This window comes from Typopeltis vanoorti, chromosome 19 (genome assembly GCF_054136105.1).
Source record: "Typopeltis vanoorti isolate ZY-2024b chromosome 19, IOZ_Tvanoo_1.0, whole genome shotgun sequence".
Classification (NCBI taxonomy): Eukaryota; Metazoa; Arthropoda; class Arachnida; order Uropygi; family Thelyphonidae; genus Typopeltis; species Typopeltis vanoorti.
The window spans coordinates 18,548,419-18,575,857 of NC_143567.1; the positions used below are offsets into that span (position 1 = coordinate 18,548,419).

The window sequence follows — 27,439 nt, forward strand, 5'->3', positions numbered from 1 at the left end:
GAATGCATATTTGATGTTTTGATTGGTTTCTTACTTTTTCCATGTAAATTTATTGAATTGATTCCTCAGTTTAATGGCTTTGCTTATTTTGTTATCTAATTCCATATTTTGTTTGTCATCTTTGCTAAGAATTATACCTAAATAGCTAAAATATGTATTTTTTTGTAGATCAGCACATGGAATCTATTTTTTTTTTGTCTGCTTTTTGTGATGCCTTTTTGTTGATTTTCATATTAAAATTGTCAGAGCAATATTAACTGGCTAAAATCTCTTGATTTTAAGCCTAACAAATTAAACATACTCAAGCCCTACAACTTGAGTATTTCTTTTGGAGCCATATCTGTTCTCATCTTGATCTACTGCTTTCTTCTTCTTCTTTATTAACATGTTTGTTCCTTAATGCATGATACCCAAATACCTTCACTCTTTGATTCATCTATATTTAGAATGCTGCTCACATGTTTGGGGTGGTGCACCTAAAACTTAAAAATCCTAGACGATGTCCAGAAATGAGCAATTAGGCTCATAGTTGATCCTTCTTTACAAATTAATTTCAACCTCTATATCACAGGTACAATGTTTAGCACTGTGTTTAATTTACAGGTATACTTCCATACTCACTGCTTCAGTGAATTGGCAACTATCATTCCTCCACTTTCAGTTGCACCTCTAAATACAAGAGCAGCATCTGCCCAACATCCTTTACTGTGCAAATGCAAATACACTGAACTTGCTTCTATTCTTCCTCTTTTATTCCATCTGCCTCTGACCTCTGGAACAGCCTTTCTCATTAAGTATTCCTAAATATCTACGAACTGCAGCTCTTTTTTTAAAAAAAAAACTATCTCCTCATCTGCGACCCACTCCCTCTATAAGCACATTAGTGCTGTGTATAGGATCTCAATAAAAAAATATTGCTTTGCAATACATTTTTTATGAAAATTTTTATAGGGTTCTATGAAAAATAAATATTTTTGCATAGCATTCTGCAATTTGGAAAAAAAAAAAAAAAAAGTGTATGAAACACTGCCCCAGAAGATCAAAATAGAATTGAACTTAAAATAGAAGATAGGATTGAACAGTATATTGGGGTACTTCCAAATAAGAATAAATTGAGGAAAATTCCAGTAATAATGGAAGCTGCTAATAATGTGATCTAAATCATGTAAGATTATTGTAGTTTCCTGTACACTCATTGAGGATACATAGCAGGATTTGGGATGAATTATAGTTTTATTTTTTAAATCTGCAAGGTACAAAATATATGCAGCAATATTAAAAGAGAAACTATACACTATTGTAGAGGCAAACTACTAGAAGAACAGAATGGATTCCGAAAAGGCTGATCTTGCATAAATTTTTACTCTTAAACTATTAATCAAAAAGAGGAGAGAGAGAGAGAGAGAGAGAGAGAATTTCAGAATTTCAACAAGAAACATACGTGGCCTTTATTGATTATGAAAAAACCTTTGATAAAATTAATAGACAAAAGTTATTTAAAATATTAACTGATCTAAATATACCAAACCAGCTTTTAGTCTGTTCAAGAAATAGAATAGTAGTGAAATTAGAACAAATATCAAAATGGAAAAAGACATATCAAGAGGAGTATAGCAGGGATGTACTCTATCACCTTTACTTTTTAATATATATATATATACTAGGCCCCCCCCCCGAGCTTAACCGGGCGATGCCCCAGCCGGCATGAAATTTTGTCATGTTGTACCATCATTTTCTATATTGGTTTAAGCCAATAAGAATACAATTTGGTCGGCTAAATCCCAAATTGGCAGCCCATCCTCATTCATTCAGTATCCAGGTAGATACCCAACAGGGTGCACCACGAGAAGGTGAGGATTTGACATTAGGTCAGAAGCCCTGGTCGGTTCTCTGCATTCCTTTAAAGGCTATGTGGAGGTCTCCTCTCAGTTATACAGCTTTGATTCTTATGTACTAAATAAATGTTACAGATTTTAAAAATTTTCTATCTATACATTTTTATGGCTAAGTATTTTAAAAAATCACTTGCCAGAATGAAATAATTTAGTTATCGATTTAAAACATTTTACAAAGTTATTTTTAATGGCATACTACACTACTTCCATGTACACTATTTATACTATGTTCCAAATTTTTACCACCAAAATTTATGTTGTCTGCTATAGTACGCCCACAGATTCGAGACCCTTCGACACTTCTGTGCATGTCACAAAAAGGAGAATCCATTCCAATAATAGGGTAATCAATCCGTCTTCTGGGATGAGTTGTTTATTATTACATGTCAGAAAATTAACTTCTCTTTTATGATCATTGTAGTTTTTAAAGTGGTAACTATTTTGCTTGTATAACAGTTGGGAAATTTTATCTATAAAGCACGTGATTTTGCGTGTTGGAGACATTCGTACGTCCTTCATCAATGATAACGTCTAAGAGTTAATTAAATCTCATTCTGAAGAATTGAGTGATTCCGACCTGCTAAATTTAGATGCACATTGGGAAGATCCCAAAGAATATGAAGAAAATTTAACCAGTGATAGTCAGCCAAAAGAGATTTCACAGAAAGAATTTGAGAATATTTTTTGTACAATCGAAGTTTTGAAGTAGCAATGCTTAGAGGCTGACCCTGATGAACAGAGAAGTAGTAAAATTTGCAGAAGAGGCAATAGGGCCATACTGTCGGTTGTATGAAAAAAAAGAAACAAAATGCCTGCCAAACTAGATTAGCTCAATTCTTTTGTTAAGTAGAAAAATAAAATTTATATTCTGAATATGTTTTATTGTCTTTCAGCTTCATGGTTTTGCTTTAGCTAGGCCCTGGGACATCCCTTAATTCTTTTATTAAAAGTCTTATTTAATAGTTTTTTTCTTTTAAAAGTTTAAAAGAAAAAAAGAAAATAAAAGAATAAAACTTTTATTTAAAAGTTTTATTCTTTTATTAAAAATTAAGAATCAAAAATCGAATTTGAATAACGAATTATACTTTTTCCCATAGGTTATTATATTCGATTAGTGTGTTTCTGATTAATGCGCCTGTTTTAAAGAATGCATTAAGCACACTAATGGAGGGATTGCTGTATATATAAAATTATAACAACCTGGAAACGCATAACCCATTTGTAAACAAATAAACTCACAAATGAAGATAGATATCCTATTATTTGCAGATGATCAAATTATATTAGCTACATCAGAAGATGATCTACAGAAATTGTTAAAATCATTAAATACAATTTCAAAACAATATAATATGAGAATATCAAAAGTAAAGAAAAAAATAATGGATATCGAAGGAGAAAACTAATTAAGAAAAATAGCGATAGATAATAAAATATTAGAACAAGTAAATATTTTCAAATACCCGTGATGTGACTTATGAAGTCACATGCCGGGTGTGACATATGTCTTAACAGATGAAGACATATGAAGATGAAAAAATAGACATTAAAATATCAAATTTTGTTAAAATAAATGGATTTAAGCCATTCCTAGTACAAAAACACACAGAATTAGACTATATAATATTCTCTCTAAACTAACTTCATTATATGGAAACGAAATGTGGACCATAAAAAAAGAATGAAAAATAAATTAAACAACAGCAATGAAATTTCTCAAAAAAAAAAAAAAAAAAACAGCTGTATATACCATGTATGTACCATGAAACAAATGAAGATATTTTACACTTCCTGAATATAACCAGTTAACCACTATATAAGTAAATATAAACAAAAATGATTAGAACATCTAAATTGAATGAAGAATAGCAGATTGCCAAAAATACTATATGGATATAAAATAAATGGAAGAAGAAAAATTGGAAGACAAAGAAAGCAATGACATGAGACTGGAATTGGCCACTTGGCCTAAAATCCCTGAGGAAGAAGAAGAAATCTGCTTTCCACTTATGAAAGGGTGTAAACTTATAGTACATTAGTGCTATGGGCAGGCTTAGGTTTGTCATTATTGTTAATATATTTTCTTTGCTTTATTTTTATATAATTGAAAAATTTTGCTTTAGAGACAAAACAGGGAACTTTTTTTAATTTTTATTTTAAGCCTCTTTAGGCCTGCACTAATTAGGGTATTGGCCTTAAGCTGGGTGCCTCTGTAGAAAAGTTGTTATTAATGATTCTTTTGTTTAGAAAGGATTTGAATTCCATCTACAATGTGAAAAAAACCTTTATAAGGACTTTTCAACTGAAAGTTTCCAGGATGGAAAACTTTCATTTTTCCATCCTGGAAACTTTCATTTTTAAATCCTACAAAATAAGCAAAACCAGCTGGAAGAATGCATGCGCACGACACACACACAGTTAACAGATGTAATACACTGGCCTGGTAGCCTTAGCTGTTTTTGGCCATAATTCCAACAAACCATCCCTCATCAAGTATTGAAATTCACCCTCCCCCATCTCACTCACTCACACACACACACACACCACCTAAACACATGCCCATGTTATAATTCAGAACTGCAGACAATATTGTAATTTTGTAACTTGTAACTTACCTTAGCATTCCTGTAATTTTTATCAATGCTGAAATTTTTTTTTTTCCTTCTTTGTAGACTCAATTCATGATCACTTTTGCTGGTTGTTTAAAGAAGTTGCATCAGAAATCTTAGACAATTCAGCTCTTTTCCATTCACTATATTTAATGTGCTGTCTTTATATTTCCAGATGCTGTTCCTTTTTCCTGATTTTTTATTTAAAATTTTACATTTTTTTAAAAGATTTTTTAGATGCAGTTGGATTTTTGACTGTTTATAGTTCACCGATTTTTCAGTTGTGTAAATTGCCAATGTCAAGATGGAATCGCTTTTTTTTTTTTTAAAATAAAAACTGGTATTGATTTTTGAGATTCATTTGTGTTTTCATATGGCAATGAATAGGATATAATGGCAAAAGCTTTATGAAAAATGGATATGATTGATATTTGATACTATTCAAATAGCAATCATATCAAATGGATATGATTGATATTTGAATAGTATCCAAGAGATAGAAGGAGAGCTAAAGGAATATTCTTTAGTCATTAGGAGGATGGGATTAAAGAGATAATTGGAGGTGATTTGCATTAAAAAGCTCAGCATAAAGAAAAGTGGAGGAATTGTGAAAATTAGCATTTAACAGAAAGTGATTAATAAAGATGTTGCTCTGTTATTACCTCACTGACAATATGGGTTTATTTCAGAAGAGTAAATATTGTGTGAATTAATTGAAGTGTGCACTACTATCATTTCTCTATTTTTTGTTATGATTGATTGATTAATAGTTCATATATATACTGAACTAATTTTTTATAATTAGTTCACTTATTTCAAAGGGGAATAAGATTTATAAATAGCAGAAATTCATCTTATATAGGTAAATTTTGAGAAGCTTAGGATGATTGCCAAGGAAGTTCACCAGATGATTAGCATGTGTTCTGCTCCATATGTAAGTTTATTTTATAATTTTAATCATGTAAAATTTCTAATAATTTTTAGAAATAGTTTTGTAAAAGTAATTTACAGAAAAAGTGTGGTTCCCAAGTTGACATTCTTTGTTTTAAGTGATGTTTTTGTTTTCATATAAACATGCATTTACTTACTTTTTTTTTTTTTTTTTGCATACCTTACATTACTACTTTATTTTATTTAGTTGTATGACTCATTAAGAAATTAATAATTGCATTGCTTTACTTTTAAAAAAAAGTGGAACAATGCAAATTATTAATTGCTTGAAAAGAGTGTTCGAACAGATGCTGAATTTGACATTTGAAAAATTCACTACCAGTGTTAAGAGTGTTGCCTTGATTAAAATATGAAAATGTCTAAGTGTATTATATTCTGAAAACATTGCCATATAAAATTAATTTTATGTGAAGAAAGATCTGGATTTTAAATAAAAATCCAAATCTTTCACATTTATTAGTTTTCTGTTGGAAGGGGGGATGCTTTGCTTACCCTGTATAACAAATATAGAGAGCCACATCAACTAATCTTGATGCACTGTTCAGTTCTCACTATAATCTTGTTAGACATTGAATTACTATTTATATTGTATTTGTGTCATCTCAGTTCAAGTTATATTAGCATCAGCCATCTTGTGATTTTCTCTGTTGTCTAGTGGATGATAATTTATGCATATGTAGGTTTCTGTTGTTTTTAAACACTAATTTTGTGGGGATGCTCTGCTGAGCCTTCCTACAAAAGAAAGCTGTATTGAACTAACATGATGATTAAAAATATTAATATTTGAATATCAAACTTAAAATTAAAATAAGTACAGTAAGGCACTGGCTTTTGTTATCTACTTGATATACTTAATACTAAAAGCATTCCTCAGTAACTTGTTTTAAATTATTTTGTGCAGTCAGTGTCACATTCAAAAAACAGGATTCTGTTCATCAGATATTTGGTACAAATGGTACGAAAAATATCATTATTATAGCTGTTGCTTAAAATTGAATATATGACAAAATATAAAAGCAATTTAATAGTCTTTGAGATATATCATCTACATTAGAGTATCTAGTTATGAGTTAACATGAAAATTTTTTAAAAAAGATATGGGACTTCTTTTTTTGATATTGCCTATATCTCACTTTTGAAGTGAAAGAAGAATGCAAGAAGTTTTTTTTTATGTTGGGCTGCATACACGAGTGGTTGGCTGATCAACCTATAGTACGTTAGTACTGTATGTGGGTAGTAGGTTGGGAAAGGAGAAACTTGTTTACATTTGATTTAAAAGCCTATATGTTGTATTCCTTGTGAAATATGTCAGAGGGAAAACTGTTCCACAGTACAGCAGTAGCAGGGATGAAGAAGGAGGAAAAGAAACTTGTTCTGTGGGTTTCAAGGTGTAATGTGAAAGGATGTTGGGCGGTAGCTGTACGTGTTTCAGCATCAATAATTCCCACACTCTGTACTGAGCCCATTGGGGGAATTATTGATTCTGTTTCAGATGAACATTTCCCATGGAAATATTTATAGAATATACAAATTACAGAGACCAAGCGTCTGTGAAAGTGAGGGGAGTGTGTTGGTTAGAGAAGGGTCATTTATCAATCTAATTGCTCTCCTCTGTATTGATTCAAGCATTTTGAAGGAGCTGTAGGAGCCCCCACTCCAAATGTGAGAACAGTATTTGATAGCTGGGCAGATTTGTGATTTGTATAAGGTTAACAGCCCGTTTAGAGGTGAAGTAACATCTTGAGCGAAAGAGAAATCCTAGTTTTTTTTGGAAGCTGAGGATGCAATGGTGTTGATGTGTTTATGCCAGGAGAGGCCTGGTGTCAGGGTAATTTCGAGAAGAGAAATCTCATCTTCTCGGAGAATTTGAATGTTATAAAAAATAATACTGGGGGAAAATGGTTCTTTTTTTTGTGAGAAATAAGACAGAACTGGATTTTATTAGATTGAAGTTGACGAGGTTATCTGAGTCCCATTTGAGATCAGAATTAAGGACAATGGTGGTTGATGTTCTGTGGGTTGAAGTGACTTATGTAGAGTAGGGTTTGTCAAATGAAAGGGAGGAGTGCAATGTGCTGTCATCTGCAAAACTGTGTATTGGGTTGGAGGTCAACTGAAGTAGGTCATTAATATACAGAAGGAAGAGGATTGGTGAGAGAACGGTTCAGTTTTCTAATTTGGGACCCCAGCATTAGTTGGATGGTGAGAGGATAGGGAGCCATCTACCATCAAGACAGAAAGCTGGCAGTTCATTTGCAGAAGTCCTGAGACAGTCCAAATGATAGGAGTTTGCTTAGTAAGCGTTTCTGTCAGACCTGGTCAAAGGGTTTAGATATATAAAGTGCAACCACTTGGGGTGTTTGACAAATTTCTCCATGGCATTTGTCCAGAGATGGGTGATATACGAGAGTAGATCTCCTGTTGATCAGCATCGACGGAATCCATATTGGTGGTAGCTTAATAGCTGGGTACCTTCAAGATAGAGTAGTAGTTGAGAATTGATGGTTTTCTCCATCACTTTAAATAGGACTGAGATGAGTGAGATAGGGCGGTAGCGGTATTTAGATGGCAGTGATTTGTCACCCTTTTTAGGAATGGGCTGAATATAGGCTAATTTCCTGGCTTTGGGATTCACCATTGTTCATACTCTCTTACTCCATTGGCATAGAGTAAGAGAGTATGTACAGATAGCATAGGATAGGAGTCAGTTCTGGTGCACAGACCTTCAGGACAATTCGAGGAATGCTATCTCAGGGGCAGGAGACTTTTTGTAGACAACAGGTTTATTATCTCTTTCTAGTAAAAGGATACAGGAGCATTGTATGTTGGGCAGTTGGAATGACTGGAGGGCATTCATCATTGTCAGTTATGCGTGCATTGGAGGCAAAGTGTGAAGCTAGGAGATTAGCTTTTTCTGTAAATGATGTTACAATTGAGCCATCTGGGTATGATAGGGATGAGAATAGTGTAGGGCAAAAGTTATGACCAATTGCTTTGGCAAGAGACCAAAAGGCATGGCTGCCATTTGGACAGGCTGCAAGTTTCCTGCTTTTTGTCTGTTCAGATTCTGTTTTGGAAGCATTGATAATTATCTTGCATCTGTTTCAGGTTTCAGTATAGGCATTGAAGGAGGATGGAGTTCTTGATTTGAACCAGTTGTGGTATGCCTGATTTTTCATTTGCACATCCTTGGCACATCTTTTGGAGAACCAGGGTTTAGATAGCAGATGGCAGTTCAGAGAAATGTGGGGAATGTATATTTTCATGCCAGTGAAGATTACTTTGGTGATACGTTTGGTAAATATGTTTGGGTTGGAAGACTGGAAACAATTGTCCAACCATGGGAATGAAATGCAATAGTCTTGGAGACCGTCCCATTTTAGCACTGTTATAATGCCAAACTACTCTTGTGTGGGAGTGACTGTGTAAGCGCTGTTGCATGGGGGAGGAGATGAGCACTACGTTGTGGTCAGAATTATCCAGGGGCTCACTACGTTCACTGCACATATTTGGAAGGATCATTGGTAAAGAATTGATCTAGGGTATTTATGGAGTGGTTCGGGTTATCTGGTATTCTGGTCGGCTTTTGAACAATTTGTGTAAGGTTGTTAGTGATAGCAAATGTTTCAGCATCTCTGCCTGCAGGATCTGTACAACTGGAAGAGGAAAGCTAGTTGGTGTTATGGACATTAAAATCACCTAGGAGGATGATTTCACTGTTAGGAGAGTGGGACTGGAGAAAATCAACTTTTAAGGACAGAAAATCAGAGAGTTCAGAGTGATTGGTGGTATTAGGAGAGCGATAGAGATAGCAGATGAATTTGACTGAGTGGGGGAGGATAATTTGTGCAAGATGTTTAACTTTACAGGGGCATGTTGTTCTTAATGATTGGAAACATGCTCAATAAAAATATAATGTACAAGTCATCTTCAAGCTCATACCAAATAGGTTAATGTGATTATCAACCAGTGGACCTGCAAACCATTGACAAAACATGCAGGTATTTCTTACATTGGCTAGATGAGCCTCATTCCTTGGAAGAAAGATTGCCTAGATATAGAGTGCATAGTTAAAAGGTAGAAGTAGGTTCATTAATGTCTGGAGTATTAGTATTATCCTGCTATAAACATGAATGGATTTTTAAAGAGGTTGTTCTCATAAAAATATACCACAGTATCATCATCATTAGTGTTCTGTCTCTTGACAGGTCCAATGGTATAACTCAGCAGATTCTCTTCCCACAGTATATTGACTTATAATGATTGTATTATGGCAAGCAGCATCACAGTTTCAGTGAGATAGTTACTCTTATCCTACTCAACATTAGATGCTGATTATTATATCTTAAACAATTCAGAAGAAACCATTAATGTGGTATGAATGCTTAGACATTGGTTATCATTTCTGTTGATGTTCAGTGGAATAAACATTTTAGATAATAAAATACTAACTAAATTTATCTATTTTATAAATTATTATGCCAATATATTTTGTCTTGGTTACCAAGGCACCTTCATATGCCCAAAGAAATACACTAAGCACATGCATGTCACTGGGACACTAGCAATAAAGCTAAGACTGAGTGTGAATGGCTGGATCTTACAATAATTACTATCACCCTCTGTGAGTGCAGTGATGGAAATTTAAGACTTAATGAATGCTGTAATGTTGGGGCAAATTTTAGGAATAGTCCCTCAGAGTTATATCTACTCCCATATAAAAGAGAGGGTTTTCCCTACTGAATTTGGTGATCTGTATCCATTGCTTGGTCTGCTGCTCCAGACTGGCTGTAGTGTAAGCAATGGATACAGTTACGGTGTTCTTCCAAGCAGATATTATCTGTCTTTCTTGTTTGTCCAGAGTTAGATAGTATGCAAGGAACAAGGGATGAAGCAGATCCCAGGATGGTCTAGATGATAAGAGGGTTTTTTTATTTTTATTGAGCAGATAAGGGTAGCTAGTTTTTGGTATGGCATGAAGGATGTGTGTATGTTATACTATATGTGAATTTTTTTTTCTCTCTTCCTGATATGCCCTGTATACAGGGAATGGCAATGGATTTTTTGTATTGTGAAATTGGGGTGCGGGGGGGAGCAGATTTTGTTGATTTTGGGAATGAGAAAGTCATTGACTGAAAGAGTGTTCCAAATGTCACTGATTTCTGTAGAGAGACTAGTGAGGTCAGATCAAATAGTTCTGTCATGATTTGCTAAGGATTTGATGACACCACATTGCTGGAATTGGTAGTGATGTGATAGGTGGTGGGAATAGAATAGAATAAGAATCCATTGAGTAATCAGGTATCAAGAGGTGTTGAGGAAGGTTAGAGTTATCATTTTCTTTTTCAGCAGTGAAACAGATATTTTTAGCACACCTTAACAGCAGAACATTGACTGTTCTGCTGTTAAGGTGTGCTAAAAATACTTCCGCCATATCCCTACCATGTGGCTAAATGTATAACACATCATCCCTGTAATGTAAGCTATATTTGATTTGTGAGAATTTAGGGCCATATTTTCAAAATGTTACATGAAAAAATTGGTGTGAGAGAGAGAGGGGGGAGCCCATAGGCTCCCTCTCTTCAACCTACTTGTAGTTTTTTCCCTGGAAATAGCGAGCGATCATCTTAAAACCGAATATGTCAGGGGAGAAAGAGAGTTTGAAGGAGTTCTGAATTTTGTTTTAGGGACACATTAGTGAAAAGGAAGGATATGTCAAAATTGATCATAATGTCAATATCTTTGAGGACTACATCTAACAAACAAGAATTTGAAGTGCACTGAAATTTTAATGTGGAAGGAGGTGTGGCCTGTAATGAGAGAGAGTGCTGTTAAGTGTTTGGTTACTTTATAAGTAGGGAAACCAGTACTGTGGGTCTCAAGGGTGCATTTTGGTGGTGTACAATGGTGTGTCACCATTGAAAGAAAAATAACTGTTTTCCTTTTTGATGAATCCTTCATTCCTTTTTTCCGTCTTTGCTTCCTTTTCTATCTACAGAAAATCTAACCACTTTAGAAAGTACATCCTACCATCTATCACATCACCACCCCAACTAGCAATAGGTGTCATCAAAACCTTAGCAAATCATGCTAGAACCATTTGCTCTGACCTTACTAGTGTCTCCTCAGATCTCAATGACATCTCTCTATGTACCTCCTTCAATCCTTACTGCTAACTTATAACTCAGATATAGACTGTATTGCTAATTATAATGTCCCATTTACACCATATAATTTTAGCACTTTTTTTTTAAAACCTCTTTTCGCACCATATCTTTTCCATATCATCAAAACTTCAAAACTTTGGCTTGTTATATTCTCTGATTTTTTCAACTATTTGTCTTAATGTGAAAATCTGATCAACCTTCACCTCAATGTCTTTTCTCTCTCAAGTATTGATATATATATATATATATATATACATACACACACTCCTAGTTGCTTTTCTCTTGAATGTTTTCTACCACTGTGCTTACACTGCTTGTTTCATTTAGTGATCTTTCAAAGTAATTATTTCAGACATCTAGAATATCCTTATTTTTAGTTTTCACATCACCTTTCATAGTACTCTTTCCTCCATTTCTAAGTTTCTTCAAGAGCCTCAAGAATATTTTCCCATCTTCCTGATATTTAGAGTGGTCATCTTGTTGTTTAATTGACAAGAAATATGACTTAAAGACTTAAACATACTAGCAGTATGGGCAAAGGTAAATGGCTGCCAGTTTAATGTGGCCAAGTGTAAGGTTATGCACTTTGGAAAGAGATTAGCAGCTGTGTACTATATTGATGGAACTGAACTGCAGGAAACTGATGAGACTTGGATATAATTGTGGACAGGGAGTTTAAGTTTAGAGGGCATATTGCAAAGGTAACCAAAACAGCATATCAGATTGTGATTGTTGAAGACACACTAACAAGCAGTGACAGAGAGGTAAGTCATATCTGGACTATTGTGCATAGATCTGGACTCCTTGATTCTGTTGTGATGAATAAGTTGTGGAGAGGATCCAGAGGAAGATGACAGATTGTGGCAGGTCTCTGGCATGTTCCCTGTGAGTAGAAATTGACAGTCTATAGGCTTCAGAAATTTGCGAAATTTGCTGATAGATGAAAAAGAGAGGAGATATGATAGAAGTATTTAAGCTAAGGGTTTTTATAAGGTTGACACTGAAGACTTTCTTTCAGTACATGGCAAGAAAGGAGAGAACAGGGGTCACCAATGGAAGTTATGTAAGAGTGTGGTTAGCAAGGATGTTAGTACTAGGGTTTTTTGCTTCGAGGGTGGTGGAATGGGTGGAATGGGTTGCCAGAAGTGGTTGTGGGTGCTTTGTCCATGAATGAGTGTGAGTAGAAGTATGATAGGTATTGTATGAATGATGGCTAGTGTGAATAATGGATCTCCCACAATGAGTCTTCTGACTCCATGGAGAGATAACTGTATAATAATATTTATGTTCTTACCAAAGTCTTCCCATGACTTTTATTTAACTAGTTTACACACACTGTTTTGCTTTCTTACTTTTTTTTCTCTATGTTCTCTCAAGACCCATGCATACTTTCTTGAAAGGAACTTTTAATATGATTTCTTCTTTTCCTTGATTGCTGCTTTTACTTTGTGAGTGTACCATGGAGTTCTGATTTCTCTCTCCTTGCAGAGACAACCTCATCACTTGTGTCTCTGGCTGAATCAGTTAATGTTTTCTTCAGGATCTGCAGCTGAATCTCCAAGATTTGGTTCTTATTTTCATTAATTTTTTTCTTGAATAATATTGGTGTATTTGAGTGTACATTTCACCTCTGAAAGCTGCTCAACTTTGATTCATTTTAAAATTTTCTTACATACTTTTCTTTTCAGCATGAAATTAAATTTTATCCTACTCATAAATAAATTGTGATCACTTCTGATTTCAAATCCTTTGTATGTTCTTGTGTCCTGTACCAGCATGAAGATATCACTATCAGCAATGAAACTCTTATTTCTTGCATCTTCTCTTCTTGTGATTTTGTGCACATTTTTATGTTGGAACATGGTGTTGGTAATAACTAGTCCATGTCCTAAACAGAAATCCAGCAGGCATTTACCATTATTATTAGCTTTGCACGTTTTCCAAATTTTTCCCAAACAGTTTTGTGTGTCTGTTAATAATTTCTTGCTCTGCTGTTTAGATCTCCAACAAAAACCAACTTTTTCTTTGTATCAGCGGCCATCTCTAATACCTCAAAAAAATTCCTCAACTTCTTCCTTAATAGCACCTTCTGTAGGACTAAATGCACAAGTAGGTCACATTGTTCAGTTTTCCCATTCTGATATTTGCCCACATTACTGTTTTGCATAGCTCCTACTCCTTTTCCCTGATCAATATTGTTGAATGTAATATCTTGTATTTGTTGTTTAGAAAGATCAACTAGCTTTTGTGATCCACAAACCCCCAGTCTGTGGTCATAGGAAGTATTCAACAATATTGATCACCCAATTTTGTATCATGGACAAGCAACTGAATAATTCTCTTTATATCATTTCTTGTATCATTTAATTACAAATTAAACAGTAGTAGTCCAAGCATAGAGCCTTGCTGCACACTGCTAGCCACCTGCTTTCTCCTGGATTCTACTCCATATACTACTCTGTAGTATCTGTCCATTAGTCATTCACCAGTTTGAGTTCAATGGACTGTTCTGTCAAATGCCTTGGTTAAATCTAGCCACTTTATCCAACTCAGCTGTCATGCTGTTAATTTACTAAGACATGACCCACTATTCACCAAGAATGCTCCCCCCCCCCAAAAAAAAATACAGTATTATATTCTTATCCACTCATTCCTGACATTTGTTTTTGAACAACTCTTTCATTACTTTTTTCACCACTCCTGGGATACTTACTGAGGTCTATAATTTCTACTGCTGTCTTGGAACCTCCTTTATGCATTGGAACTACTTTGCCCTCCTTCCACTTCCTCAGGACTTGACCATAGCCAAGACTGCACAGAATTGCACAGCCTAGTCAGAGGCTGTGCAATTCTGGAATGCAATTTCTTGTGCATTTTCATAGCATGCAAGCTGATACAGCTGTTTAATTCCACAGCTGTATTTGTATTGAAATTCTGCAATATCCTGAGTGCTTCCATTTCATCAGCCTCTATTCTTGGATTGGTTTTTGTGACATCTGTTGCAGCAGTATCTTCACTTGGATGATACTGATGCAAAAGTGGTCACTCTCAAACTCAGCTATTTTGTTCCTGTCATCACCACTTAAAGCTATCTTTTTATTGTCATTCTGCTTTTTTTCTTGCTACATAATGAAAGAACTCTTTGGGATTTTCTTTGATTTTTGCTGCTTCTACTTAATGAAATTAGTCATCCAACACTCATCCTGATTTACCCTTCTGACCTTGGGCACACAGTCTTATATTGCTTCTTTCTTATACTCTATCTCCCATTCATTGCTAACATCCTTCCCTTGTAAATTCTTATTCCATGTGACTCCTTTATGCTACCTCCTTCAAAAGAGTAGGAGATCTTCCAGATTCTCCTACTCTTTTTGGTTGCAATTCATCTACTGTTTGGCAAGGGTGCACCAACCAACACCAGTATATTCTCATCTTATTCCTGATACTTTAGCATACATAAACACTAGCATCCTCCTTAGGCCCTTAACATCACTTGAAACCTTGTAATTGATTACCCCATTTGATTTTGTTGCTTGAGACTAGATTTCACATTTTGTCATTCGCACAAACACTTGCCTAATGAGTTTTTATTAGGCAAATTATTTCAGTGAAGAAAGTTTTCTCTAGTCACCTGACTCCAAATCCATTTAAGTGCAGTCCATCATCATCATTATATAAGTCCTATCTGTTAAATTCAGTCCATAGGTCTACAAACTCCACACCATTCCTCTGCACAACTATGCATTGATTCATTAAACATAGCTCTCCTTCTGAACTTGCCTTATCATAGCATGACAACAAACTTAAAATCTTCATCCTCTTGATTTTTTTTTTTGCTCCTTCCAGTCTTCTCTCATACAATATTTTTCACATTTAAAGTCATTAGTTCCAGTCATAAACAATTAATTCTTCAATTTATCTTTTTTGTATCCTGATAGCTTCACTAATATTATTCTAATATTTCTTTCTTGAGTTTCTCTTCATTCTCCTAACCTTCCATCAGTAACCTTTCAACAACATTGCTAACACTAACATTTTCCAGATTTCTATCAACATTCTCTAGCCCACTGTCATTTGTTTTACTCGCTCCATGCAACTGACACTCACTTTCAAAACATTTCCTAAATATTTGTTCACCAGTAGGAAAGTTCTTTCCTTCCACAAATCTTTCAGCTTTCGTGATGAATACGTCTTGTGCATATTAAACTGTACAAAATCTCGCATATTAAACTCCTCAACAAAAAATTTTTTTGACTGTCTTTGTTCTACTACACATCGCACCATACTAACAGTCTCTACTTTAACCTTCTCATGCATAAGGGCCTCATATGAGGACATAAAAATGATGTCCTCAGATGAGGACATCATTTTTAACATATACAGGGCACAAATTTAGCAAAATTAATAAATTCATGGTAATACTCTAAGATTAAATGGTACTGTATTATCATTATAATTTTTTATAAATGAATACATAGTAATCCCTCAATTAATGCGCCCCCAATTAGTGCGTCGTTTTTTTCGATATCCAAATTCAATTAGTGCACCTATATACATTTTTATGGCTAACTCTTTTAAAAAATCACTCACCAGAATGAAATAATTTAGTTACTGATTTAAAACATTTTACAAAGTATTTTTAATGGCATACTACACTACTTCCATGTATGCTATGTTCCAAATTTTTATCGCCAAAATTTATGTTGTCTGCTAATTACATAGCATTTTCCTGATCATATCTCATACCTCCTTTGCAATTATTTTCCTTATTTTTTTTTTTTTATTTTGAAGTATTTTCCCAACCTTTCATCATGAGTAAAAGAATTAGTGAGCAAAAAAGTGAAAGTGTGAAAATGATTCGAAAAGTAATCTCATTGGAAGAAAAACTTAAAATAATAAAGAAAGTGAACAAGGCGAGTCCAGAGCAAAGAAAAGACAAGAACACAAAAATGGGTGAATCAACTATAAGAGCAATTTTAAGCAAAACTGCTGAATACAAATTATTATAATGATTGAATTAGAGAGACTTCTTTGTACACAGATCTAAGATCGTAACCAAAAATGAATCCTGCTAAGAACTGACCTTATTGAATTCAAAGCATTGTCTCTTTGCAACCTTGAAAGAAAGGGCTATCAATGATGGAAAAGAAGAATTCCACGTTAGTGCTGGGAGGTTTGAGAAATAGCCTACATAATGTTCTAATCACAGGCGAAGCTGCAAGTGCTGATAAGGAGGCGGCTGCAAATTATCCAGAGATTTGAAGAAAATTGTATGGGATTGTGACCAACAAATATTTAATGTTGATGAAACTGGTCTTTTTTGGAAGCCAATGCCTTCCAAGACTTTTCTGGCTAAATCAGAGAAACCTCAGCCTGGTTATAAAGTCGCAAAATCAAATGAAATTACTGCTAGCAATATCTGATCCATTTGGAAGCACATTCTTCCACATTGTGCAAATGATTTTAGAGGCTTTTCAAATGATTCTAAGTTAATTAAATCTCATTCTGAGAAACTGAGTGATTCTGACCTGCTAAATTTAGATGCACAGCGGGAAGATCCTGAAGAATATGAAGAAAATTTAATCACTGACAAGTTCAAAGAGATTTCAGAAACAAATTTAAAATATTTTTCATGCAACCGAAACTTTTAAGTAGCAATGCTTAGAAACTGGCCCTTGTGAAGAGAGAAGCAGGAAAATTTGCAGAAGTATGAAGAAAAGAAACAGAATGCCTGCCAGGATAATAGATTTATATTTTGAATATATTTTATTGTCTTTCAGCTTCATAGTTTTCCTTTAACTAGACCCTGAGAATGAAAACTAGATCCTAATTCTTTTATTAAAAAAAAAAAAAAAAAAAAAAAAAAAATCAAGGGTAAAAAAAAAAAGAAATTTGAGGAACAAATTATACCTTTTTCCATAAGTTATTATACTCGATTAGTGCATTTTCGATTAATGCGCCTGTTTTAAAGACACATTAGGCTCACTAATCAAGGAATTGCTGTAAAAATTCCTGCATGAGAGGGTTAATACATAATATTCAAGTTTCTTTATTTTTTATGTGATAAAAAAACAGTGAAAGCTCCTGATTGTCTTAAGTAATTTTTGTAACTCTTCAGAGATTTTTTTTTTTTTTTCATATCTTGAAAACAATATTTCAAAGTAAATATACATATAACCAGTTTAAAACAAATGTATTTGGAGAGCTACAGGTGTGGCTCTTGAAATATTTAGTTGGATGCTATTTTCACTAAAATGGCTCTTCAGCAAAAAAAAAACCCGACCCTAGGACTAGCTTAATACATAAGACTGCCTTTTATCTCAATGGCTCATCTAAGTAACACATTTTCTTTATGCCCTTGAGAGAATCTATGCAGTCTTTTTTAATATATATATGTTCTGTTAGCACTGAATTTACTTTTACTATGGACTCTGTTACAAATAACACTTTCCTCGTGATGTACATCTCATATTTTTAACATGCTTTCTTGGTTTTTAATTTGTTATTCTGTTCTCTTTTTAACTTTACAGTTTCATTGATAATGGTCAAGAAACTTGATTGAAAATTCTGGTGGTAATAAAATTCTATGTAAGTTTTTTCTTTTTTTTTTATTGTTATTGTAATAACTTTTTCTTACCCTTCACACTGGACTATGATATTTACAAATCATCATCTTTTGTCCTCTAAAAAAGGATATTACATATGTCTTTCACAAAACAGACAGGTACCCACTTACTGTATCAAGTGCTACCATGCTAAGCACATAAATACTGAGCAAAAATATGTGTAAGAATATGAAGGGGTGGGCAGAAATTGATAAGTTACTGTTTTGAAATGTGTATTTTCAGAACATATGCACCTCATTCAGTATAGACAAAACCCTTTTATTGGAAAACCCCAGATTTTTATCCCATCCTCTCCCACAAAAAAAAACTTTATTAGAACTTCTCAGTTGAAGTGAGTTAACCTGTCTCATATGGAGGTAGCAGAATTTTCCCTCCTGAAAAAATAGCACCAGCGAGAACAACACACAATTTACAGCAATGGCACAGTGCCGATAGGATTAACTGCTCTACCATAAAGCAGTATCAGGTTTCTAAAAAGTCAAGTTATTTGGATAACAGGCCATTGAGCTTGACACAAAAGGGAAAATCACAAATATATAATGAAATGAAAATCATAAATTTAAACTTAGTTTTTTTTAAATATAATTTTTAGAAATCATTTTGACGAATGTTTATAAGAGTAACATTCTATGCATGCAGTTTGATTTTCTAAGATTAATTATCTTTACTGCTAAGCGAACAAATACTGCATCAGTATTCGTATTTGTAAATTTAGGGACACAAAGACACGCGTGTTGAACAGATTATTTTATTAATTACTAATAAAATAAAACTTGACGTTTTGACCCCTGTATCGAGGTCATCATCGGAAGAATACAAGTGTATAAGGAACCAAGCTACATGCTCATGCCCTGTATACCGGTAAACTAAATCTACGTAGTTAATTAATTAAAAAAATAATAAAAAATAAATACAACTACAATAAACTGCTAAAGTCTTCATGTATTAATATTCTTCTGGATAGTTCTGATTGTTATAATATGATTTCTTTCAGTTGCTGTTGAATGTTACAAACACTTCACCAGGTTGTCTTCTTGTAGTGGGATTTTTCTATGGCTAGTTTAGGTTGTTATACAGGTTGTAGATGGGTCCTCCACATTCTTGAAATTGTTAAGCCATCATTTTTGTTGAGATTTGGGTTGTGTTTGAGCATTTCACAACCCACACACAACCCAAATCTCAACAAAAATGATGGCTTAACCATTTCAAGAATGTGGAGGACCCATCTACAACCTGTATAACAACCTAAACTAGCCATAGAAAAATCCCACTACAAGAAGACAACCTGGTGAAGTGTTTGTAACATTCAACAGCAACTGAAAGAAATCATATTATAACAATCAGAACTATCCAGAAGAATATTAATGAGGACTTTAGCAGTTTATTGTAGTTGTATTTAGTTTTTTTATATATTGTTTTTTTATTTATTATAATTTTTTTAAAATTTATTATTTTTTTTAAATTTATTTATTTATTTTTTATCACTAGAGGTCAGGCTAGGAAAAAGGATTAATTAACTACGTAGATTTAGTTTACCAGTATACAGGGCATGAGCATGTAGCTTGGTTCCTTATACACTTTTATTCTTTTGATGATGACCTTGATACAGGGGTCGAAACGTCAAGTTTTATTTTATTAGTAATTAATAAAATAATCTGTTCCACACGTGTGTCTTTGTGTCCCTAAATTTACAAATATGAGTGCTGATCACCGTATAACCTTAAAAGAAAGAATGCATCAGTATTAATGACACCATTCATTTAAATTACACGTCAACCACAGTCATAGCCATTCTTTCGATAGACATGATTGATTCATGATCCTGGAATTCATGTTACCAAAAAGACCATTTACTATCTGTAGAAAAAATCAAAATTCTATTAGGTATTTCTCTGTAGTCTATGGTTTCATTTCTGGAAAATCTGTTTTCTGTTATGCATTGGCTGTCATAGTTTTCTATAAAGAATACTTTCTATGCCTGCAGACATCTCATTCTACTCATATGTAAGAAAAAAAAACACATACTCATCATAAAAATCATTTAATAGTTTATTATTTACACTGGAGTATCATGAACCATCAGTGTAAAGAATTACAATGGAAAATTCATATAACTGATTGTAACTTCGTGCTGTAACAGTTGTCCATAATATAACTATAGACAGTTGAGCATGATTATTTTCCAGAATCAGGATACAAATGTAGTCACTTCTTCTTCACTTAATTTAAATGCAACAGTTTCTCAGTATATCCTCCCCCACCTTCTCAGGAATTGTTGCTTAACTCTGGGGACTGTTCAGAAGCACCTGTAAAATATAGAATGCAACCTGATGGATGATTTGAGTTCAGATGTCTGCCTTAAAAGGAAGAGACATTAGGACCAGTCAAATTAGTGGCACCTTTAGTCATAGAACAAATTGAAAAGGAAAAAAAGTTAAATTGTTTTATAAATTATAGATGCCAAGAAATTATATTCTGGTTTAATCCAAGAATTTATCCAAGTGTCAGCAAATAAAAATTTGTGCATGAAGTAGCATCACGACTGGGCTACTTGTATATAGAGGCTAATGACTTCACATTAATTGCCTTAGTATTCCATAATGCAACACACATATCCTTACAGATATTTATAATGCAATACATTATTGGAAGGGTCATCAGTGGGAGCCAGACCCAGACATGATATCAAGGTTGAAGTAATGCAGAAGTCATATTTCCATATACAAGTAGTCAAAAGGTGTCATAGCTTATTACTAAAATATTCTGGATTAGAGAAAGATGTTTGAAAGTTTTTTCACTTGGTTATATTATAAATTAAAGATCTCCAAGTGTAAGTAGACAAAAATTTGCATGTGAGTCATTAGCCTCCATATACAAGTAGCCCAGTTGTGATGTTACTTTGCATGCAAATTATTTGCTTACACTTGGATCAAGGTTTAAGCCAAGAATATAATTTCTTGGTATCTTTAATTTATAATATCTTCATCTCCCTCTTTATAGCACTTTTATCCTGCTTGGTGCCGCTACTTTAATTTATAATATAACCAAGTGAGAAAAAAAAAAGCTTTCAAAATAGCTCTTTGTTTGCATTGCTATTTTATATAGAGAAAACTACAAATGAAAGTTTAATTATATTGGATTTTCTAGTAGCCATAAATTACTTAGTGATATATTTCATTATTGATATTTCGATTTCAAGTTAATGAAGTAGAATTTTTTTTTATTCTAACCGTCTCTGTATAATTATTGATACTTTTTTTTTTTTTTGAGTAATTCATTTTAGATGATAAGATGAAAGTTATTTTCGCTTTTTATTTATTTTTGTTTTCTGTTAGGATTTATTTAATATGTTGGAACTTGGAGGAGCACAGCCAACAGCTGCAATGGCATCTCTTAATAGTTTTGCAACCACTACCAATGCTGCAACTGTAAAGAGGAGAAAGAAGAGTTCTGCTCAGCCAAATCCCAAAAAAATGTTTGAAGAGGTGAAATGCAATTAGAATGTATTATTAATTGGTTTAATTCAGGAGTTGTTAAACTAGCTCACTATTACATAAAGGAAGATAATGTGTTTTCTATATGCTTCATATAGTTTTAGGAGACACATAATTTCATTGATGCTGTCTATATATACTGCAATAGATTCTGATTAAATAATGATCAAATGTTTGTGGAAATTTAAATGTGATTAATTTTTCCCTGTATGTTTCATTTCACCTCACCCCCCCCCCCCAGTGGATTTTTTATTTAATTGGAAAAAACTTGAAACTTAGAATAAGTTATCCTCCACCATCCATTTTGAAAAATATTGCTATTGTCCAGGAAGAAGTAGTATTGTGCAATTGCAAAAAAATTAAGAACCCACGAAGTGGACTCAAGAAGAGAATCAATCCAAGAAAAGGAAAAATTATATAAAGGTTTGACTACTAAATCTTTCTTGTAGGCACATAAATGTAAATTAGAAAAGTTATTGTGTAAAGTATATAAATTGTCAAACAGAAATCATGGGAAAATTTTAGACAGAATATAGAAAATAAATACTGTGTGTGTGATAAAATGTTTTGCAAACTACTCAACTACTTAAAACTGGAGGCTGGACTACTATGTGAGGAGTAAATTTATATTATGAGACAAATAATGTCTCATAATATAAATATTATGAGACAAATAATGAAAATAGTCAAAATTAGTAAAGGTAATGTATAAAATCTGAAGATAAAGATAATCTAGATGTCTAGCATAATTTCTTTGAAAAATTATGCTAGTAGAAAATATATTCAGGAGGAATAGACTCATGAGTACATTTCAATAATGTTGGTGAAAGAAACTTTGAGAAACTTCAAATATGGAATCTTTAATAGCTGATATTTGACCTGACTTGTAATCGTAGTATTGGAGAGGTTGGTTAGGAATAGAATACAGGACTGGCTCAATGGACATATGATTTTTTATGATGGTCAGCACGAGTTTGTAAAGAGGTCTTGCTTTAGTTGTTTACTTGCATTTTACAATATAGTAATGAGTGTGTAAGAGAGATTAATATACAGTGCTATTAATTGGATTTTACAAAAGCATATGATAGATTACCTCATGATAGGCTGGTGTAGAGGATGGGAATGGATAGTATATTGGTTTGATGGCTCGGTGCTCTGAACAATACCAGCAAGTTGTGTATTATGGAGCAGTTTTTCTAAAAAGAAATGAAACCAGCAATGTTCCCCAGGGTTCTATTCTTGGCTCCCTCTGCTGCTTAATTTATTTGTTAATGGTATTTCATATGGACTGACTGAGGCTCTTCACTTCCTTGCTAATGATGCCAAGTTGGGGGAGAATTATAAGCAGCACTGTTGGTGTTAATTCCTTTCAAGGAGATTTGAATAGACTTTTAGCTTCGATAAAGGAGTGGGATTGTAGTTTTAATATTAATAAGTGCAAGGTGTTGAATTTTGGGGCGCACAGATATAAGGCTGTGTACTATACTAATGGAACTATACTGCAAGAAGTGGATGAGATTCGAGATTTGGAATGACAGTTGACAGTAGGCTGAAGTTTGGAGGACATGTTGCAAATGTCACAAAGACTGCGCATCATACTGCCGCATGATAAGAGATACACTGATATGTAGAGATAAGGAGGTAGTTGTGCCACTGTATAAATCACTGGTCAGACCACACTGGGACTGTTGTGCTCAGATTTGGTCACCTAGTTTTCATTGTGATGTGGAAACATTGGAGAAGGTCCAGAGATGCATAACACTAAGGCCATATCAGGCCTTTGAAATGTTGGCTATAGAGAGAGAGAGAGATTATTCTTCATCTTTAACCATTCCATTGCTGGATATAGATCTTAATTTTCCAGTTCTCTCTTCAGCAAACACCATCTCATGTCAAACCTTTGTAGATCATCCTTCCATCTTCATAGGTGACCATTCCTTTTTATGGTATCCACTCATTGCTTAATTTTTCCACCTTTCACCTGGCAGTCTACTAATATGGCCAGTTCATCTCCATTTAGATGCTTTACAACACCTCAGAGTATCTTGTACTCCAGCCATCTCTCTCTTTCTCTAATTCTAGTATTATTCTGTTCCTTTTTATTATGTGGAGCATTCTACTCTTCAAGACTTTTTTTTGGTTCACATAGAACCTGCCTTCCTCTTTTAGTTGATGTCCATGTCTCACGTCCATATTGGTAAACACTGGAATAATGCATATATTGAAGAGCTTTCTTTTTAGACATAAGTAAATTTCCTAACAGATAATCTTTATACAGCCAAAATGCTTTGTTTCTTTGTGTCATTTTTCTACTTGTTTTTATCTTGTTTTTCCTTAAAACTAACTAATTGGCCAAGGTAAATATAGTCCTCTGCAATTTCCATGCGATTAGCTGTTAATTTTAGTTCAATTTTATCTGAATTTGAATGTTGTAATAAATTTGATTTGAAAATCAGCAATAAAAAGACAAAGACAATGAAAATAGCCATTAAAAATGAGAAAAAACTTGACATTATTGGCATTCAGGAATGTGTTAGCAGAGCTAATCTCAGGCAATACAGTCAGCCAAACTGAATGGGAGAGGAAAGATTAGCAAAACCAGTGTTCTTTAACAGACTAGCAGGAAAAAGACCCAGAGAAAGATAAAGAATGGATTGATGGTAAAAAGTGCCTTAGAAGAGAGAGAGAAATATAGCATCTGATAAGATTAGAGACTTGACAGATAACAGATTAATTTGGAGGAAAATGGTCTATTGGAAGTTAGTAATGATGTAACTTTTCATGTAGTACTATCATAATATCCTGACAATCCTGAGGGTATATGTCAGGAATTTGATTATAATGCTAATTCCATAGTTTTCCCCTGAGACATTCTTTTAATGTAGCAGAAAACAATTTGGATGTCTTGTACAGCAGTGCTTCCCAAACTTCTGGATGTCAGGGCCCCCTTTGGAAAAATTAAAATATTTCACGGTCCCCCCCCTCAAAAAAAATCGTAATATAGACATATTATTATAATATTTATTGTATTTATATTCAATACAAAACGTACACAGCGAATATTGTAAAAATCAAATGCAAATATTACATTTTTAGTATCTTATTTTACATACACATTTGACATGTCACTTTATCTTATATTTTTATATAGATAGATATATCATTATTGCACATTTGCAGTACAAGCACATGAAACATAATACAATTAGTAATTAAGAAAGAATTAAAAACATAAAAGAAGTTTAATAACAATTTACTGTGATGGATGTGTTTCAATACTGCTACACAAAAAGTCAATATCAGGTGAAATATTTGAAACTGCAATTCTTAGATTTCTGTTTTGAAATGAAACTTATATGAATAAGCATATATTTACTAATATTCATTACGCGCCGAAATACCCAGTAAGCAAAATTTGTGAACCCGCACAATGTGTGATTTTTTCCCCATTAAAATATTAAAAATAACAAAAAATAAATAATAAAAATTAAATACATTCCTTTATCTTAAAAGGAACATATTTAATTTTTACTGTTCTTTGGTTTCACGCCCCCCCCCTCAACAAACCTACAAACCCCAAGGGGGCCGCGGCCCACAGTTTGGGAAGTGCTGTTGTACAGGATATTATGGAGTGTGCAAGATATTATGATAGTACTAAATGAAAAGTTGCATCACTACTAACTTTCAATAGATAATTTTCCTCCAAATTAATCTATTATCTGTCAAGACTCCAATTGATATAGGATCTCCTTTCCCAATGTCAAATGATTCTCTAGCTTTATAATGGCTGTTGAGTTTTGATATACAGTTTTTAATAATCTGATATACTTTGTTAGAATGGCTTGTTTTAAACTATTATTTCTGACTGATATAGAGAATCAGATGCTTTTTCAAAATATACTAACAATAAATGTGTTGGAAAATATGTTCATTTGCATTTTCTATTATTTGGTTAATAGTGTGGATACGATCTGAATTGTGCTTGTCCATATGGCTGTGTATCATCCAAAATTCTTGTGATTCTATTTAACCCTTTGACATATAAACTATTTTTAAAGTTGGAACAGATAAAACTACTATTTATTTAATTCATGTGATTTATTTCGTTAATTGTTACCTCATTATAAAGAATATTAATAATTTTGCAAGGTATGATACTTTTCGAAACACTTAGGTAAATGTAACTGTATCAAACATTTTTTACATTGCCATGTAGTCTCACTTCTTACATTATGCCTGACACATATTTTCCCTGAACATATACCCCTACTGATAAAAAGCAACATCCAGCAAAGAGATGCCAGATGTTGCTTTTTATCAGTAGGGGTATATGTTCAGGGAAATGTGCCTAATTTTTTGCTTGCATTCTAATTGGGCAGTCCTTTTGCGATGAACGTCCACGGGCACTAATAATTAGGTAAAGATATATTTGACAACATATCTTCTGCTAAGTTCAAATGGAAATTGACTATTGTTAGTTTTGATGTATTGGGTAGTTTGGAATATAAAACACAAGCATTGTAAATAGCGATATCCATCAAATAGAAAAATATTTTCTTGTAACCTTTGACGCATTTTCGCATAATTGGAAAACAAGCAAGTAGTTGGTCTTGCCTATCGACACCGCCCATTCCGCAGTTGTATTCAAGAACACATATAGGTTTTATTACTTTTTCTTCATCGCCCCTCTTACTTCTCCTTACTTTTCCTGTATCTACCATTTCTTCTTTTGAATGCTTTGTGCTTATCATGTAAACATCCTTCTTATTACGGCAACGTAATGACAAAATTCCTCGATAAGATAAAGTTTTTGATCAATTTCTTAGGCATATTCTTGCAATTTTTTCTAACTGTCCCCACAACATTTGTACTATTTTTTCTCAAGAAATAAAATAATTCTGGTGACAAATACCAGTTATCTAAGAATAACATACATCCTTTTCCTAAAATAGGTTTGGCCAACTCCATTACGACATTTTGAGATGCAGGTGTATCGCTTCCCAGAATTTTATCCTTTCCTGTATAAATTTTGAACTTTGAACAATATCCAGAGTCTGATTTACATAGCTTGTAAAATTTTATCCCAAATCGTGCTCATTTGCCAGCAATGAACTGTACATAATTTAGTTGGCCTCTGTATTTCATAAGGGATTCGTCAATTACTACATTTTTATCTGGTGTATATAATTGCTGAAACTTATTATTCAGGTAGTCAACTATATTTCGCACTTTACATATTTTGTCGTCTTTCTTTATTGTTTCATTATCCATGAAATAGAGAAAATGAGATATAGCCAAGTTTACGAGGCATAATTTTTGAATATATGGGTGTCTCGACCACAGCCCTCTTTGACCAATACATGTCTATATTAGATTTTTTTACCTGTGACATAATTATACATAATGCAAAATATGCCTGCAATTCGTCACTTGTTATTGGATACCATTCTTCAATCTTTTTAGTAATTTCCTCGTTTATTGCTTGAGCTGCATATCTATTAGTTTCTGTATCTATCACGTCAAAGAAATCATCACAAAGTATTTGTTTCAAAACAGAAAGAGGTGTCGGATTTGTACTAAATCTTAGCAAAGCATTTGCATTGATGCTGGGAATTTCTGTAAATGTTTTATAATAGGAATATTTTCCTTTTTCTTGCCAATTCCATTCATTTTCTGTTACATTGGAATCATCGCTAT

The 27,439-nt window shown here is 33.4% G+C and overlaps 1 protein-coding gene across 1 annotated transcript in view; it reads left to right on the forward strand.

The window, feature by feature from the left end:
- LOC150095887 (rap guanine nucleotide exchange factor 2-like) overlaps nt 1-27,439 on the forward strand; it is a 455,329-nt gene that overhangs the window by 354,155 nt on the left and 73,735 nt on the right. Inside the window, exons 23-24 of the mRNA XM_090409556.1 lie at nt 5,367-5,438; nt 21,584-21,733. Of these exons, the coding sequence (XP_090265682.1) occupies nt 5,367-5,438; nt 21,584-21,733 (222 nt within the window). The remainder of the gene's footprint in view (nt 1-5,366; nt 5,439-21,583; nt 21,734-27,439) is intronic.